Below are 18,512 nucleotides of genomic sequence, written 5' to 3'. Positions count from 1 at the left end.
AAATTTAGAAGCTGTTTTGGAGCAGAAGAAGCAGAAGCACATGTTTGTGTGTGTTTCTATTAGTAGTTGTGAAGTGCTGCTTTTAATTTATGTATAAACTTGTCCTTTAGTTCCAGGCATTTCTTTCTCCACCCTGGTCAGGGCAAATGTTTCCTCTCTGGGGTGTCCTTGTCCATCCATTTTTTTCTGCTATAAATCAAGAGTAAAGAGTTTACTTTTAACTATTTTGGCCAATATTGTGTTGGCACAGTCTGGGCTTTGCTCCTTTGAGGAACTGGTTGACCAAATTGCCATTTTAAACTAGCATTAGTTATGTCCTGGATTCTCTTGGAGTAATTCTATAAAGCTCTCTAGAGCAGCTGGAAAAGCTGATGAAAGCTTTTAAAATAAAATAGCAGTGTTTGTTTAATTTGGAGGCTCTGATTCTTTTTTGAAGAAGGTCAGAATGTCAGCTTGCTTGATGAAAATAACTGAAGGAATTGTGTGCTTACTCACACAATTTCATCGTATGTAGCCCAGAACTATGGGCACAATATGTAAATAGCTTTGACAGATCTGTGTAAGATATTTTATTGTTGAGAATTTTCAGTATTTCCTACCAGATAGCTCAACACCATGTGATGCTCTGAGCACTGGCTTTTATGGAGCAAAGTGGGGAATGGTGAACAGATGTGTGCTCTCGTGGCAAATTTGGCTCATCCCTCCCAGGAGTATCTAGAACTGGGATAATCTCTGCTCTCAGGGAAGTTGGGCTCTTCAGAGGGCTCAGTTCAGGCTTGTGGGAGAAAACCAAACGCTGCCATGGGTGCTGTGTGCTGCCACCTCTGCAGCTCCAAAGTCTGGAACACTCTTGAGTAAAGGGAACGTTTCTCTCATGGCCAAAGTTAAAGGTGACACTGCAGCAAACCCCACACGAAGGGACCCCAGCCAGCCTGGAAAAGCTCTGGATGTTGCACCTGGGGTGCTGATACATTTCCTACCAGACAGCTGCTGTAAAACTAACGAAAACTAAACCTTAATGCAACTTCTGCATATTTTTCATTCCTTAGGATCCATTTAATCAGCCAAACCTATACAAAGTTCATAATTTTTTGTAGATGTGGCTGACTAATTAAAAACCAAACTAAATCCCCAACGGCCCCTCTTGTGTTTGTATTGATGCACAGATCTTAAGAATCAGTTTTGAAGCTGTATTTTTGTCTTTCATCCCATATTACCCTGCTGTCTTTGGGACTGTTCTTTGCACTAAGGTTCAGAAACCCTGGGAAGGAATTCCTGTGCCTGTGTAATTTGAGGTAATTTGGAATCCTGGGGATGTGAAGTTTGCTACCAGTGTGCTTTGGATCATAATTTATCTCACCCTGCACTTTGAGGCTTGGCCAGCCACTCTAGAGACTTGTTCCCTGTGTTTTCCAGCTGCAGATTCCAATCAGGTTGGTTATTCTTGCTGGAAATCTTTAGTTTCAAGGAATTGGGCTGGAAATGGAGCAGGCAGTGCCCTTGGTGTGGAGGTGACTCCTTCCCCTGGGCTTTCTGGGGCTGTGGCTGAGCGAGCCCCACTCTGTCTCTGCCTGTCCCTTTGAAGGATGTGCAAATCGAGCTGTTTCTTTCATGTGAAGCTGATCCCATCTGGATTTTTCCCAGTTCTGTTTGAAAGCCTGTGCTTCCAGAAGGGGAGATTTTCTGTGCTCTGCTCTCCCAACAATAGCCGGCAGCAGCCAGGAGGGAGCTGTGATTTCTAAGAGGTGTTGGGCTGTGATAACAGCTCCTCCAGCAGCCCTGCCTTCCTATCTGTTGCTCTGGTGGTTTTTTTTCTCCTTGTGTGAGCTTATATTAAAATAAAAAGTCCGTGTCCTTGCACACTTTAATTTTCAAAGGACACTCCTGAACGTTCGGAACGGAGATGAGCAGGGAAGTGAGAATGGGATAGTTCTGAGTGTTCACTCTGTAATGATGTGACTCCTAAACAAATACATTTATTAAACTAACCTCTGTTATATGAGACCCGTTAAAACTTTTGCTGTGGGAGCAGTAACCCCTGAGTGAGGTAACAACCATGCCCTGCTCTTCCCTCCCTCCCTGCTGCTCCCAGCACTGAGCAGAGGGAGACACTCGTGGATGGGCTGGAATCTGATCTCTGAGAACAACTTGGAACTATCTTACTTGGGTAGAGTTAGAGTTTGGTTATAGTTTAAATTTTAATTGGTGGATTTTTAATGTATTTTTAAATAAGATTTTAAGAATAGTAGTTATGAGTAAAACCTTTAGGGTTAAAGATTAATTAAACTATTTAGTAAGTGAATTTTAAAAAGTTTTTTTTTAGGATAGAGATTCTTTAAACATAGTAAACATTTTTTTTTCAAAGATTTGAAAGTGGTTATAGATAGGATTATGAGTTTGGATCTGGGTACTGAAAGTGTGAAGGTGGGGGAAGTGTAGTTGGATGAGAGACTGATTATTTAGTATGAAACTTGAGAGAAGTTAGTGTTCTGGTTCACCATACCCTGCCTAGGGAAACTCTCAGAGGGTTTCAAGTCTGCTGGTTCCACTCCTGTTCACAGACAGGGCAGGGAAGCAGCAGCTCCCTGGAGCAGGGGGTGTGTGCTGGGCTCTTGTTGCCCATTTTTAAGTGGGTGATTTCAGTTTTCCAGATGAATAAAAAACCACGGAGAGGATTTTGCTGAAGGTTTTTGCTGCAACCAACCAAAAAAAACCAAAAACCAAAAACAAAAAACAAAACAAAAAAAAAACAACAAAAAAAACCCAACAAAAAACAAAAACAAAACATTGTCTCTGTATTTGTCACAACCTGTTTTGGACACTTGGACACTACAGAAGCTCATTAATGTGGTTGAAATGAGTACACATTAATTTAAACTTTGACAAATAGGAATGTAATTCTCTTTTCTCCTTTCCAGCCAGTTGTTTTGTTGCTGCTTTCAGGGATGTGGTTGTGTATGTTTCATTCCAAAATCCCCTCATAAATGTGAGGTGGAGACTGTGAGGAGACTGTGATCTGTTCCATCCCACTGTGCTGCTTGGATTGCTTCAGTAACTGCCTTTGGATGAGACTTCCTCTAACTCATTACTGGGGTATACCTGGAATAAATATGATTAGGAAAGCTGTCAGATTAAATATGATTTTAGATACAAATGAAATAAATCAAATATGACACTCCTAATGAGGTACCAAGTGTTTATGTGAGGGGCATCTCTTGGAGTTTTTGGTAATAATTACAACTTGCTAAACTTTAACACAATTGAAATAGCAGTAAGCAAACAATTGAGTAATCCTGAATTTGTGGGTGGATCTGATAGACAGCTAAAAGTCTAGAATGCTAAAAGCTGCTATATTACTTGTATGGTTGCTTTTTTTTCCCTTGTAATTGGGAAATAATGCAGCCAGTTGCAGTGGGTGGCAAAGCAGAACTTGTGTCTGACGAGTTCACTTAAAAATGGTGAAAAAACACCAGAGAAAAACACCACACACCCAAAACAAAAAATACAAAAACCACCCCACAAGCCACTTGGAAATTCATAAGTGATAAGGTTATCATAACTTGCTGCACAGGTTTCAGGGTAATTCTGTTTACCACAAGTAACAGAATTACTGGGTTATTACCCAGAATTATCTGGGTTCAGATTTTAGAACGCCAGGCCACCATTCTCTTTTTTTAAATTTCCCATGGAAATAGAAAATAATAAGTATATCACTTCATGGGAAGTGACTGCTGAAGAACATTCCAGATACCAGTTTGGCTTTATTTTAAACCTTTGTACATGTAGTTATCTTGTTTTGAAGGTGTGCTTATCACAGCTCTGGAGAGGGATTTTTTTTTTTCTCTCTACCTCATCTTGCCATGAGGAAGAGGTGGCACTGTGGGTGTGATTCCTGAGTTCGGTGCAGGCCTGCTGGCAGCCCTACAGGCTGGAATTGGGGTGGCCATGGCTGCAGTGTGAGTTTGGGGGGTATTTTTTCAATCTGGGCCCTGGTGGATGGTCCTGGTGCCATCAGAAACGTCTGTATTGGCATTAACAGCGTGGGTGGGATCAGCTCCTGCCTGTCTGCTCTTCACTGCCCTCAAGACCAAGGGAATGCTGCTTTTAACCCACACTGCTGCCCTGTTTGCCTCCCTTCTCCCAGCTCCCATGGTCATCTTTCCACAGGAACAGAGAATTTTACTTCTCGATCCCCTGGGATGCTGCTGGGAATTATTATGACGAAGGAACAGAACAAGATTTTTGGGTGCTAAAGCTCAAAAATTCCTTCACACTTGAGAGAGTTAACTACCAAAACAAGGTTCACCCACAGGTTTTGGGTTTATTTCTTTCTATTTAGTCTGCAACCAAGTGATAATGCTGGAATATTTTCTGTAAAGGCTGCTCAGCTCTTTGCAGTGTAAATTTCCTCCCTATGTTAATCTTGAAATCAAACAATGTCAACATTTTTTTGCAGCAGCTCTAATGAGGCTGTTCTGGCATCATGTCCCGGCAGGAGAGCAGGTGATGTTTTTCCTTTTGCTGGAGACAGCTGGAATTGAGAGCTGCTGTAAGTAGGACAGTGCAGGATAAACAGCAGGAGCTGAGAGCATTGATCACATGATTGTCTCTTTGGAATATTGGGTTGCTACAGAGACTACAAGCAGACAAATTTAGCACTTTACATCACAAAGCAGTTTTCTCTTATTTAGCTTAAATTACACTGGTAGTTGGTTCATCAGGATAAAGGAAAAAAATGATATGGCTCTGGGTTTTTAGCTTTCAAGTATAAATCTGCTCTTTTTGTTCACCGAACAATAAAATAATACAAAAACCACACAGATACTTCAGATTTTGTTAAATGACAATTTCATAATGCATTTCCATTTTGAACTTTGAAAAAATCTGGCTTAACAAGATGTTTGTAAATGTTTCAGGATGGGAAAGAGCAATACAGGGAAAGCTGTTCCCCTGGCTTTGGAACACAGGGATGTTTGGAGCTGTTATCCTTTTCCCAAAGAAGTTCTGGATCTTTACTCTTTATAGCACACGTTTATTTCCCTGTGAAAGCTCAAGTTCAGATAATTGAGATTTGCAGCCTCAAATTAAAGGATGCTAAAATACAAGGTGACAGCTTTATTAGTCTCATTTAAGTTCTGAAATACAGGAACGTGAGCAAACTTTGTAGTATTGTTTATAATTGCATCTGGAAAAAGATAGACCTTTGTGTGTATATATAAACTTCTTGATGCCTCCTGAAAAAATCAGTTTGCTTCCTTTTAAAATACCATGCTGGAGTTTTAGTGTGTATAAAAGTAAAATTGGTTTTATCGGGATGAAGCTAAGCCTGTTAATAATGAAGTTAATTTAAAATGTGGCAGTCTAAGGCAACTGTGGCTTATTCTGGAATACAGATTGCTTGCTACATTTATGTTTGTTTTAGTGCACATAACTCAGTTATGGAATAAATAAATATTTTTAACTCTCAGGTCTAAGTCAAATCAAAACATCCTCAGCCACAAAGAACGCTTTGGAGAGCCTTTTGACAGGAGTCATTAATGATGTGCTTTGAACTGGAAGGGTTTTTTCTACTTTGCTATTAGCTATGTTTTTCTGCTTTGTGTTACCATCAAAATCAGCTTTCTGCTGTGTTTCCCTGCCTGGCCATGGGGAGTTACTCAGGGATGCTTGGAGGAACATCTCTGCTCCATGGCTTTGTCCAGAGTGAGAGAAGCAGCAGGAATTCCAGCTCTGGATCCTTCACTTTGATACAGAACGTGCAGCTCCCTGGAAAATGTAGCTGTGCATTTGCTGAGGTTCACTGCACTGCTTTTAGTGGTTTACTTCTTCCCTGTTTTGCTGATCACAGCACGAGCACGCTGAATTTCCTGCTCCTGTGCAGTCAGAATTGAGACCGGGCAGTTTGGCAGCTCAGGACTGTGGATGGGGAGTGGGAACTGAGGATGCCACGTTTGAAACAGGATGGGCTTTTGGAGCAGCAAAGGTGGGAGGGAGGTGGAGAAGAAACTTCTCAGTAGCTGTGGTGTTCCAGCTGCAGCTGGAAGTGTGAGTGGTCCCAAAGCACTGTTCTCCTGTATCCCAGCCTGGTTAAAAGGAAAAGAAAATAAAAAACAAACAGGAAGGGAAGAGACCTAACTCTTCATGAGGGGGGTGTGTGTGTCACCTTAAGCCTTTTTTCCTTATATTTTTTTTATTTCCAAAAGAACCTATTTGATTGTAAGACTGTGTTCTCCATCCCAGGAATTTATTATAGAAGGGAACTGTCAGATTTCCAAAAGGAGGTTCTTTGATGCTTTGGATTTATTTCAGTGGCAGCCAGTGGTGAAGGACAGCTCCTGGGAGAAGCTTCCCTTTGGTGGCTGAGGGTTGGGAACTCTCCACTCTCCTCAGCCAGTCCTGGGATGGATCCCTGGGGAAAATGCCCCACGCTGGCCGAGATGTACCAACTTCTGGCCATCCTGTTAGAGCACGCTGAAATAATGGTGCAAGGTATCATATATATATATATATATATAATCATATATATAATGCATCAAGGAGAGCCTCAGCTGGGCTGATGTGTTGGTGCTGCTGAGGCAGGAGTGTTCTCCTGCTGGGGGCAGTGCTGGGAGCAGCAGTGCTGGGGCAGGAGATGTTGCCATCACTCTGAGAGCGTGTCCTGGGCAGGGAGGGCCACAGGCTGCTCTTGCTGAGCATTCTGTAAATATTTTGGTTGGGGCAGCAGCGCTCTGGCAGCATAAGGTGCTCCCACTTCAACTCAGAAGTCATTCACAAAGACAAGCTAGGAAAACAGGAGATAGTAATTGCACAAAACAAACGTTTTCTCTTGCAGCTGAAACATTTGGATTTTTTTTTTTTTATTTACCATTAAAATGTGCTTTTAGTTGGAGCCTTCCTTGTGCTGGTGCTGGCATGGGGAGGTGATCTGAGTGTGGATTAGTGGGGTCCTAATGCAGCCGATGTTTGGGAAGCACTTTGAAGATCTAAAGCTCTACAGAAGTCCTAATGTGGAGACAAAACCAGACCTAATTACCTTTTTATCAAGAAGATATTTTCAGATTTGCTAATGGAAACCTCCTGTAGATATGGATTTTAGTGTGGTTTCCCCTCCTACCCTTTAGTTATTCTTAAAAAGGTAGAAGTAGAAATTGTATTGGATTTATCCACAGCAGCTTCTGTTTTTTCCCCCCATAAAATCATAATCCTTTGTCTCTGAAACAAAAACATCTTTGTTTTGTGATTAGAGTGAAGAGGGAGCACGGGGGAATCAAATGGTTTTACACAAATGTATTTTAATGGAGTGTAGATGAGGACTGAAGGTTGCTTCAAATAGCATTATTCCCAAGAAGTCTCTTTCATACTTTATTTTTTATTTGTTTTTAAAGTTGCTTTCAGGATTGGATCTCAATCTAATTGAATTCTGGTATGTTCAGATCAAAAGTCATAAAGATTCCTTTTTGTGATGGCTCTTCATATCCCTGCTCAGAAATCAGTTGGGAACTGGATTATTGATACCTGAATTCTGTGATTGGGACTTTAATGAAATTAATTAGAAATATTAATGGAGCAACTTGATGTTCAGGAGAAGACAAAAAGATTTTTTTTTTTAGGATTTTGTTTTCAGAACTTTCTGAATAAAAGTATATTCAACAATACATGATGGTAGTGGTAGAAGTACTAAAAAGAGAGGTTATCAATGCTGACTTTAGCATCAGATTTTTTTATTCTATATCTGACCTTAAGGACGTCACCGATTCTCTCTTCATGCAGAATAAAATTTCAAAGTGTTGAGGTGTAGGGATTTTTTTTTTTCATATTTCAGTGGTGAGATGCTCTGCACAAATTACCAGTGATCTTCTGAGCTACCTAAAATAGTCTGCAAATAAAAATAGGATGAACTCTCCGTTAGCAGGCAGGAAACCACCAGCCTGATTCTGTTACTGTGTCCTTGACTGAATTGTAAAGATAATTTGCCTATTTACCCCAAAGTGATACGTGGCAGACTTTTTGCTTGATTAGGATTTTTGGCTGTGAGGTGAGCTATTGAGAAGATTAAAGGAAGACTTAGAGAAATGGTGGGAAAAAAATATATATACACACACACACACCTTCTTTTTTTTTTTTTAATTGGATTATGGTAAAGTTTGGAATATTCCTCCCAAGCTGAGGTTGTGCACTGGCAGCCAGGCTCTAGAAACATAAAGAATTGGAGGATGTTCGAATGTATTAATTTAAACAAAACAATAATAAAAAGCCTGCATGTTTGTAGAGTTTCTTGCTAAGCCCATACAATAATTCGTGTGGGGGCATCCAGTACTGTCGAGCTCTGGTTCTTCGTGTTCCTTCCTCCTTCTCTCCACTCCCTCCAAAGAGCTTCCCTGTGGTTTTGATTTTTTTTTTTCTGTTTTAATTAGAATTCTTTATTTGTACTTCTTGTGATTATTTCCACATGCATTGCTGTTTCTTAAGTTCTGTAACCTGAAATAATTTAAATGTGGGGAAGCAGTTTCTGAGCAGACTGGCTCGGAAGAAACAAACTGCATTCGAGTCCATGAAGTTTAATTTTGCCTTTCAGGTTCAGCCTTGTTTAAAGCACACCGGTGCTTCCAGGGGATACTTTGTGTCCCGGGTGGGATCTGTTTCCTTATCCGAGTTTCCAGGCTCCTTTTTTTACTGGGTATTTCCCGTGTGAAACAAATTATCCTCCTGGCCAGAACTCTGCTGCACCTCTAAAAGAAACCCCCCCGGTGCTGTGCATTGTCCTGCTGTTCAACACTAATATTTATGGCCAGGATTAGTGGAAATCGGGTGATATTTGGGTTTTCCAGGCTGAACTGGGGCAGTGGATCCTCTCTCCATGCCATGGAGGCAGAGCTGGGAACAATGGCAGTGGCAGCACTGGGTGCTCACTCTCTGGACTGTTTTGTTGGAAACCTCTCCCCTGCCGAGTTGAGGGAGAAAGGAGATCTGATTTGGGCTCTTTTTGTCTTGTTTGTATTTTTGGATTTGGCTTTTGCATGGTGACCTTGAGTTTTCCTTGCTCCTCCTCAGGACTGGTTTTGCAGTGTGATGAATTGAAATGCTTCTGTTATCATGCTGATGCCTCCCTTTGTCTTGGTTTATCTGAATTCCATCAGATTATGCTGTGATTGTTTGCCCTTTATCTGGCTAACAATGGGGTGTTTACAAGAGGTGAAGCTTAATTGCATTTGAAGTGTATATGGGGAATATGTGCTTTTATTTTTAAGTTTTATCTTGCTCATGCTGAGCTTCTGAATCGTGTCTGTCACAGGGAACCAAGCACTGCCACCCCCTTCACCCTAAAACATCCAATATGGTTTGGAAAATAAAATTCAGTTGGAAAATCAGTCCTCCACCGTTTGCACAAGGATTACAGTTTAATCAGATTTCCATACTGGAATTTAGTGGTATGTCCTGGCCATGTGACTTCTGTTACACTTGAAGGCATCAACAAGATGCTCAGCTCCATCCTCAGTGCATTTTAAAATGTAACTTTTCTGGCATTCCTGAGCAGTGTGGGTTTCAGCTGTTACAAAGCAGTTCATAATTCATCCACATCCTGCCTTTTTTGCCCCTAAAACACAATTAAACCTGAAGAGCAGATGAGCAGAGCTGGAGAACTGCTCTCCCTCAGAGCAGCTCCTCAGTGGGGTCACTGCAACTCCTGCTTGAAGGTGCTGGAATAAAAGTGTTCTGTTCTTCCTGCTCCTCCATGAGCACTCTGAGGCTTCTCTCATCCTTTTTGGGTGGTTTTGGTCCTCAATTTTAAATGTGCTTTGTTTTTGTCACTGTTCCACCTTTCCCTGATTGAGGTTTTGGGGTGACAGTGAATCCATTTCCATGGATTGAATGGATTGTGCCACTTGCAGAAACTTTTCTTCCCCCTTGCTGTTCCCCATCCCACCGTTTCTCTCTGGGAAAGAATCATCTTGGGAATGGCACCAGAAATGTTCCCAGTCCCTGCAGCTGTGGGGTTGTGTTTTAGTGGGGTTGTTCTCCTGCCTGTGGGTTCTCCCTGCCCTGGAGCTGTTTGTGCCTTTCCCAGGAATGCCAGACTGGCTTTTGGTCTAAGGAACACGGATGTCCCAGAGCCTCTGTGCCATCCTGGGCACGGGCTGGTGGGATCAGCTTGTGGTTTGGGGACACAGTGGTGTTGCATTCCTGTTCAGGCTGCAGTAATTCATGGAGTGTCTTTTCCTTTGGGTTCTGCAGAAATCCACTCCAGTATCTGCTTTTTGACTGACTAAAATCAGTGTTTCCTGTGACTCGATCCCTTTTCCCTGAGACTGAGCAGGCTTTTGCTGCTCCCTCCTTACAAAGGAAGATTTATTTTCTCACCAGCACTTTATGAAGTTCTTCTCAGATTCTCTTTGACCTTGGTCCTTCTCTGGCCGTGATATTGGCCCTAATTTAATGTCCAAATGAGCAGCATCTCCTGCTTTTAAACATCTGCTCTGTTCCTGCTGGAGTGCATCAGTCTGGCAGACACTTGGGATAACTCGTAGCCACTATAGCTGAGGAATGTTGTTCAGCTTCTTTAAAAGGGGGAAAAAAAGAGTTTTCCAGGTGGGTATGAGGATGTGCCACTTGTGGCAGGGATCTGCTTCGTTTTGCCTTCCTTTCTTGCTGCCCTTTAATTAAAACTGGTGAAATATATTTCATATAAAGCATGGAGTTGATGTGGATGCAACGTGAAATGTTTTCCTGGTTGTCCTTGCAGGGGTCAGGTGTATTTTTGTGACAATAACACTGAGCAGGGCCCCAAAAATGAGAAATTCTCTGCAGTGATCTTGCGGAGTGGAAGGTTTTGTGTAGTTGCTCACTAATAACTGCACAGCACTGGGAAACAGCATTTAAATCAGAGGTGTAGGAAGGGGAAATGTTCATTGTTGGGGAGTTTCGTGCTGTTCAAGCCTGTTGGCTTTTTTCCCCCTAAAACTCAGGACCATGAGAGAAGCTGTCAGTGAAGCATCTGCTATTAAACATCGACACTTGCCTTAATGACTTTAATTAAGAATATCTTGAGCCTTGTTTTTTTTAATTGATTGTATCTTCCCTTTTGTGTGTAGGTATGGGATTTCATTTTTAGTTACTTGATTGGCTTCAAGAACACAAAGATAGGATTCAATTTAAATAACAAAACAAAACCACTTCTCAAAGCTGTTGCCATTCTTCTTGCTCTTAAATAAGTGACTTGTTGGCTGATATTAAATTCTGCTAAGTGAAGCTGTGACAGGACAACCTAGACATGACCTCATGAAAAATAAAATATGTTCAGAAATATTTCTAGAGATTTTAAATAAATGCATAAGGTATAAAAATATTAAATTACAGGTTTTTGTCTTGTAAAAATTATGTTTTAAATTTCCTCAAGACAGCAAAATATAAAGTGTCAGCCTGAAGAAATTGAAAACTTAGTGCCTGTTGTTTTCTAACTGATTTTTCTTTGGGTTTAAGGGGAACACATATTTAGCATTTTTTTGCTATTTACAGAAGGGTGTTTTGGTTACTTCCATTAATGAACATATTGTGAGGAAATGCCTGAAAGCTACTGGAAAGGAGACCAACTTATAGAAATTCTGTACCTGAGACTTCCTTTCTGCTGTTGCCTTTGCAGTGAGCACTTGTCCTGCTCGTTCACCTTCTTCCTGCATGGGGACAGCAACGTGTGCACCAGCGTGGAGATCAGCCAGCACCAGCCCGTGTACCTGCTCAGCGAGGAGCACCTCACCCTGGCCCAGCAGTCCAACAGCCCCTTCCAAGGTGGGATTGCTGCCTGTGGCACCTGCATCCATCCTCTGGCTGCTCCCCGAGGCCTTGGGCCAGGCTGGCAGAGGGGGCAGAGTTGCCCAGCTGTGCCCAGCTGTGCTCACACAGCCAGGTGTGCTGTGTCCTGGCCCTGCTGCAGGTGGAGAATTTGCATATTCATCTCTTGGCATGTCATTGAATCATTTGTCCTCAGGACACCCTTTCCAAGTACTGTCATTTTGGTGACTTTAATATTTTGTCGTTTCAACCTTATAACCCCCGGATACCTTCCCCAGCCCCTGTGAGAAATCCCTTTCTGGCTCAGTATTTAACCTCCTCCCACCCTTTTCACTTGGCTCTTCCTTGCCTGTAAATCCCTGTGGTTCCCCCAGCAGATGCAGGTTGTGCTCTGGAAGACAGAGGAGTGCTGGGGCCTGAGTCTGGTCAGTGGGGCTGTGTGATCCCTCCCTGCAGAAAGCACCTCTCCTGCATGGCCACACACCTTCAGTCGTGCTCAGTGTCCAAACTTGCTGGTTTTTTTCTGAAAGCAACTTAACAGCAGCTGTGCTTCCCTACTGTGGACAAGACTAACCATGAGACAGATGATTCCCTCTGTGCTCCCTGTTGTTGTAACCAGCTGAATGAAAGGATGAGGAAACACCTAAACTCTGCCAGGACCTGGAAGTGTTTCTTTATCCCACCTGTATCTGAGGCCCCTTGCAAGCCTAGATGAAAGCTTGCCTGTTGCTTGTTTGAATGGATTCATTTGTAGTTGTTACTGTGGTTCCTCAGTTCTTACAGTAGCTATGAATTTAACCTACTGCCAAAAGCTTGGGTAGTGTAAATCATGATTAGGCTGCATTTTGACTTACCAGTGGTAAGTTGTTTATTTGGTGTGGCTGAAATAAGAGTGCAGCTATTGCAGAGGGAATTTGGGGTGAATATCATCTCCAATGGATTTTTATTTCTCTTTTAGTTATCCTGAGCCCCTTTGGGTTGAATGGCACGCTCACAGGGCAGTCCTTCAAGCTTTCTGATTCATCCACAAAAAAGCTGATTGGGGAGTGGAAGCAATTCTACCCTGTCACATCCAACCTGAAGGAGGGATCTGAGGAGAAACAAGAAGAAATGGATTGGGAGGATGATTCTTTAGCTGCTGTTGAAGTCCTTGTTGGTGAGCCTGATTACCTTTAATTACTGAGATAAAGTGGCTGATGAAACCTGCAAAATTCTCAATGCAGAAGCGACCCCATTTGATTCCTTTGCAGCAATGGTTGTTGGGTTTTGTTTTCCTGTTTGAGGCTCAGGACTATCTACGATGGGTTGCTGCTCAAAGTGGATTTTGCAGACCCATTAGTAGGAGGTCTTGTTCTTATGTGCCCTGAGAGGCAAGATTTAAAAAAATAATAAAATAAGAGAGTAAAAAAAGCCCTGGATGATCACTGTTGACATCTGAGCTGAACCAAAAGCAGGTTGTGCTGTTTCAGAGTCCCTGCAAATTCAAACAGAGCAGACTTGCCTTTTAGGGATGTCTTCAAAACCACAGTCCTGGAGAACCTGATGTACCCGGGCACTGCCTTTATCTGCTGTTTTTCCCAAAATCCCAGCCCCTGGATGCAGTGGATTGTTCTGCTGTGGGCTGGGGGCCTTTGATTTGCCAGCAAATGCAATCCCTTCTCTGTGAGGAGCTCGTAGTGCAGCGATGGCTGGAGACCCTCGTGCTGCTGGGGATGTTGGCAGTGTTACATGATCCTAAAAAGGATTTTTCCAGCCTTTATCAAACAAAAAGCAGGTAGCAGCATGTGGGTGTCTCTGCCTATACAAAGCCCTTTTTATTCATTCACCCAAATCTTCTGTGTAAAGCAAATGCAGTAATGATGGAGGTGACAAGAGATGTTTTCTGTCCAAGGAGATGCTTCAGCAGGTAGGAAAGGGCCTGCCAGCTGAGGAGAGCCTGCTGAAATGATGCATTCCATGACTCTGAGTGTAACTAAGTGGGCCATGCCCTCTCTTGCAGCTGGTGTGAGGATGGTGTACCCGGCGTGCTTCGTGCTGGTCCCTCAGACAGACATCCCTGCTCCCAGCTCCGTGGGGGCTCCCCACTGCTCCACTGCCTGCCTGGGGGTCCACCAAGTGCCTGCTTCCACCAGAGACCCTGCCATGTCCTCGGTCACCCTGACGCCACCCACGTCCCCGGAGGAAGTTCAGACAGGTGGGAAGGAATTGGCTTCTGCACCAGGGAATTGTTGCCATGGCTGCTTCTAACACAGCAGTGTTTGCAGGGGATTCAGGGGCTCTGTGTGCAGCTGCCTTGGTAGGGAAAATCACATTTCTGTAGTCCTGTTTGTTGTAGTAAAACTGATGTCACTGGCTGCTTGCAAAATGAACTCAAACTCTGCTGTGAGCTGCTGAAATTAGAGCTGCTGCTGTACGTGGGGTTGCTGCCAGTTCTTTGGATGGCTCTGGGGATGTTTTTGGGGTTTTTTCCTCTCTGTGGGCGTGCCTGTGTTCTGACACAGCTCCATAACCCCCGTTGTGCCCTCGGTCATTGGTGAAAGGGGATGTTTTCTCCCCGGGCAGGAAGATTGGCTGTAGTTAAGTTTCCAGTAAGGCTGAGTGCCCTCTGCCCTGGGTGTGAGCAGGGCTCATGGGGAGCTGATTTAGGTCACAGCAGGTGAGACTCACTGATAGCTTCAGGTGACATTTACGTAAGTTTTATTGTGCAGAAGAGGCGTTGTTTCTTTTTTCCTTCCATGATCTTGTCACCCAAGCTTGACCCTTTTTATAAATAATAATTTTAGCTTTGCTCGAGTTGTTTTCTATTTCAGATAAAGAATATCCAGCCTACTTACAGCATAAACATACACGGTGCTTTTTAAAATCTCCTATAATAATCTGCTAGTATTCCTAAATTTTCTGTGTGTTTCTATTTCCTAACACTGAGTCAAGAAGTCACTTTTCTTCCTCTGGTGATTGAACTGGAGTGGTGGACACTGCATTGTCTCACTGCCTGAATCTGTTTCCTCTGGTGCTGCTTTGCAGTTGATGCTCAGTCTGCTCAGAAATGGGTGAAGTTCTCCTCGGTTTCGGACGGATTTATCTCGGACAGTACCAGCCATCACGGTGGCAAAATCCCCAGAAAACTGGCCAACCAAGTGGTGGACAGAGTCTGGCAGGAGTGCAACATGAACAGAGCACAGAACAAGTACGTACTTACCCTCTGAAGCCAAAAATACCAATATTTTGTGTGTTCCTTGTAGCGATTAGTTCTGTTAAGGGTGCTGTGACTGCTGGTGGAATGTACTTTACTCTTCTAATAAACCGTTTCTAAAGAAGTTCATTTTTTCCCCTAACTATTTAGGAATGATTTACTTAGTTCTCAGTTTAATATGTCAGGAAAAGGCTATTTATCCTTTCTTTGCTGAATCCCTTGTCACCAAACTGCTCTTGAGCTTCGCCAGAAGATAAGAGAAGAACATATGTTGCTCCCAAATAACTCTCCTGGTATTGAATCCTAGGAGGAAGTATTCTGCTACATCAAATGGCTTGTGTGAGGAGGAGACAGCTGACAAGGTGGCATCCTGGGATTTTGTTGAAGCCACGCAGAGGACAAATTGCAATTGTTCAAGGTACAGCACTTGGCAGAGGCGCAGCCCAGCGATGTTCGCCGGGGCTCGAGTGCTCAGGAGAGGCTCCTGATCTCTCCTGCAGGAGTAATTAAGCAGTAGCTGCTTGGAGGAAAGCTGGAACAAAATTTCTATCTCCTCTCCTAAATGTCATTGGAGGTCTTGAAATTCTGCCCAAGGAGTTACTGCAGAGGTTGGAGTCGAGTGAATTGGCTGAGGGGACCTGCTGCCAGGGCAGGGACAATTCCCGGGTCCTGGGCCCGAGTTCCAAATGGATGTGGGCAGCCACCATCTCATGGGCAGCTTGCTCAGGAATGGCAAGGAAATGCTGTTTATTTAGGATTTAAGCACCTCTTCCAGAGGGCTGTGGCATTAGCCTTGAAGGGAGAAAGCTGTTAATCATGAGCTTGGTGAATAGCAATGGAACCCCCAGACCTGCTCTCTGGGAAGGGTGGCATTCCGTGGGTGGCTGTGTGGAAAACTGCTCCTCTGGGAGTGGATGCCAGTGTGTGTTTTTTATATTAGCTGGGGAAAAAAGGGATCAAAACAAAGGGCAAAATGTCTCAGATTAAATATATATACATATATGTATATAATACAGGCTGCAATGCCACAGACTGTTAATACAGGTATTTAAAATAAATGGAAACATTAATTTCATTGAATTCTCAATTTCTGTACTTATGGCAGAATATTAATCTTTAGGTGACTGAAGTGTTGCAATAGGTTGAAACACTTTCTCTGATTTAAATGTTACACTGATTACCTTGCAGGGAATATTGGTATCGTAGGAAAAAATTACTGTCTGGAGGATGTAGCATTTTGAGAGAAATGCATTTTTTTAACTCCCTTATTGAAACGGTTGGTTAAAGTTCTGTGGAAATACTTGTGTCCTGAGAAGAGCTGGGGTGTGGAGGAGGATTAAATGTTCTTTTCAAGGAGAATTTAGCTATGATAGCACTAGTTAAGAGCAAACCAGTCAATTAACTATGTGAGGTGTGTATTAGAAATATGCAATTGCCTAAAGAGAAATTGCAAAGCCCTAAACCCCCTTATTATTCCACGTGTTTTGAATTCTAAGTGGAGAAAAACATGTGGATGTGTGTAAGAGTTTAAAGTAAAAATAGATTTTGATACCTCTTACCTTTTATCCCTGCCTAATCCTGTTTTTTCAATACAAGTGCTTCTTAACTTTGCTAATGGAAGAGTGGCAAAGAACTCCCAGGCACTGAGCATGTACCTGCAGTTCAATGGCTTAATCATAAACATTTCATTCTACACTTCAGTATTTCATGTGCCTCATTCTGTCAGATGATCCTGGAAGTTGGCATCTTGAACTTGCAGATGAAATGTTTAAGCTCAAGTGCATTTACACGGAGCAGCCCCAGCTGCATGAATGCAGTTGAGACACTGCGTTTTTCTTTTTCCCACACTTGCTAAATTTGTAAGTAAGCAGCTACAAAAGCCTTGTAATAGCTTGGAAATAGCTTTAGTGGGAGTGAGCTTGGCTTCTTGGTTCTTGGTGTTAATTTTGCAGTCCTTAACCCAGTGAGGCTTGGGCAGCTCTCTTGGCTGCTATCAGTGTTTGAATTCCACAAGCCATTCACTAATTCTTACGTTGTTCTACTGATTCATCAGTGCTGGCACAAGTTAAAAATGATGAGGTGTTCATGTGACAATCTATTTCTGCTAAAGCAGTTATAAAACACTGTCTTAATTCTGAGGATTATTTGTGTGTTTGGCTCGTAGGGCAGATGTAACAATTTTTAAAATGGTATTCTAAAATCACGCAGTGCTGCTCAAGTCACTCAAACTGTGGTCAGAAAGAAGGGGCAGCTTCACTTTGGAACAGTTTCAGTTTCAGATGCCTCTCACAGGCTGTTTAATGGCCTAGAAGCAGGTTCTTATCTGGTGAAAGAGAACACCATAGACATATTTGAAAGATTAATGTGGAGTCTTTTCCCCTGTATTAATTCTGCAGGCACAAAAATCTCAAACCAAGAAATTCAGGTCAACAGGGGCAGGCCCCACCTGTGGGCCCCCAGCAGCCGGCGGCTCCGAAGCACAAGACAAATGAGAAGCAAGACAAAGGGGATAAGCCACAGAAACGCCCTTTGACTCCTTTTCATCATCGCGTATCTATCAGCGACGATGTTGCCATGGAGGCGGATTCAGCGAGTCAGAGGCTCGTGATGGCCGCACCAGACAGCCAAGTGAGGTTTGCCAACATCCGAGCCGGCGACGGAGCGAAGCCGCCGCAGCTGCACGGGGCCGAGCTGCCCGGCTCGCCGCAGCCGCCGCCGCTCAGCCCGCACCCCTGCGACGGCGCCGACGAGGGGGTGCCCAAAGCTCCCTCCACGCCCCAGAGCCAACACTTCTACCAGATGCCAACGCCAGACCCCTTGGTGCCCACGAAAGCGATGGAAGACAGGCTCGATGGCCTGTCCCAGCCCTTCCCAGCCGCGTTCCCCGAGGTCATAGAGCCCACCGTGTACGTCGGCACCGCCGTCAATTTGGAGGAGGAGGAAGCTGACACGACTTGGAAGTATTATAAAGTTCCAAAGAAAAAGGATGTGGAGTTCTTACCGCCCCAGCTTCCAAGTGATAAGTTGAGAGATGATCCAGTAATACCTGCTGGACAGGAAAATGTAACATCAGTTACAGAGTAAGTGGTGCTTGATCCTGGGGTAACAACACCGGGAGCAGTGAGGGAACAGGAAGGCCCCAGGCAGGAGTTTCTCTTCAGGAGTAGAAGGAGCAGAAATGCTGAGGGTGTGAGCACAACTCTGGGTACAAGAAGTGAATCCTTGTGACATGGGAGGACAAAGCACAGTCAGATCTGTAGCAAGACTTTCCAGCTTTTTCTCATTTTAGCTCTGATTTAGCTGACAGCAATGATATTTAATTTTATACTATAAAATTAATCTGCAGCCAAATGATGCTTATTAGGGACTTAAGTTCCTTCCTTCCCCCCTCCTCTCCCCTCCCCCCCAAAAAAGAAATAACTTTTTCACTTCAGTATTTGATTTCTTCATTATTTGAAGAAAATATGGATGGTCTCAGCTGCAAAGATCCTGTTAAAGTTTCTTCTCTCATTGCTGCTCCTGTCTTCACTTA

General features: G+C 43.3%; 1 protein-coding gene across 3 annotated transcripts in view; it reads left to right on the top strand.

The window, feature by feature from the left end:
* The window catches only part of MED13 (mediator complex subunit 13), a 53,899-nt gene that overhangs the window by 13,100 nt on the left and 22,287 nt on the right, over positions 1-18,512 (top strand). The window contains exons 4-10 of one of the 3 annotated variants that reach the window (XM_038158471.1): positions 11,639-11,784; positions 12,165-12,212; positions 12,746-12,943; positions 13,787-13,981; positions 14,812-14,974; positions 15,288-15,398; positions 17,377-18,060. In XM_038158471.1, coding sequence (XP_038014399.1) covers positions 11,639-11,784; positions 12,165-12,212; positions 12,746-12,943; positions 13,787-13,981; positions 14,812-14,974; positions 15,288-15,398; positions 17,377-18,060 — 1,545 coding nt within the window. Of the gene's footprint in view, positions 1-11,638; positions 11,785-12,161; positions 12,213-12,745; positions 12,944-13,786; positions 13,982-14,811; positions 14,975-15,287; positions 15,399-17,376; positions 18,061-18,512 lie in introns of all 3 variants that reach the window. The other 2 variants (XM_038158470.1, XM_038158472.1) reach the window with 2 other exon arrangements.

This window comes from Motacilla alba, chromosome 19, assembly GCF_015832195.1.
Source record: "Motacilla alba alba isolate MOTALB_02 chromosome 19, Motacilla_alba_V1.0_pri, whole genome shotgun sequence".
Classification (NCBI taxonomy): Eukaryota; Metazoa; Chordata; class Aves; order Passeriformes; family Motacillidae; genus Motacilla; species Motacilla alba.
This window is presented reverse-complemented; position numbering and strand designations above follow the sequence as displayed.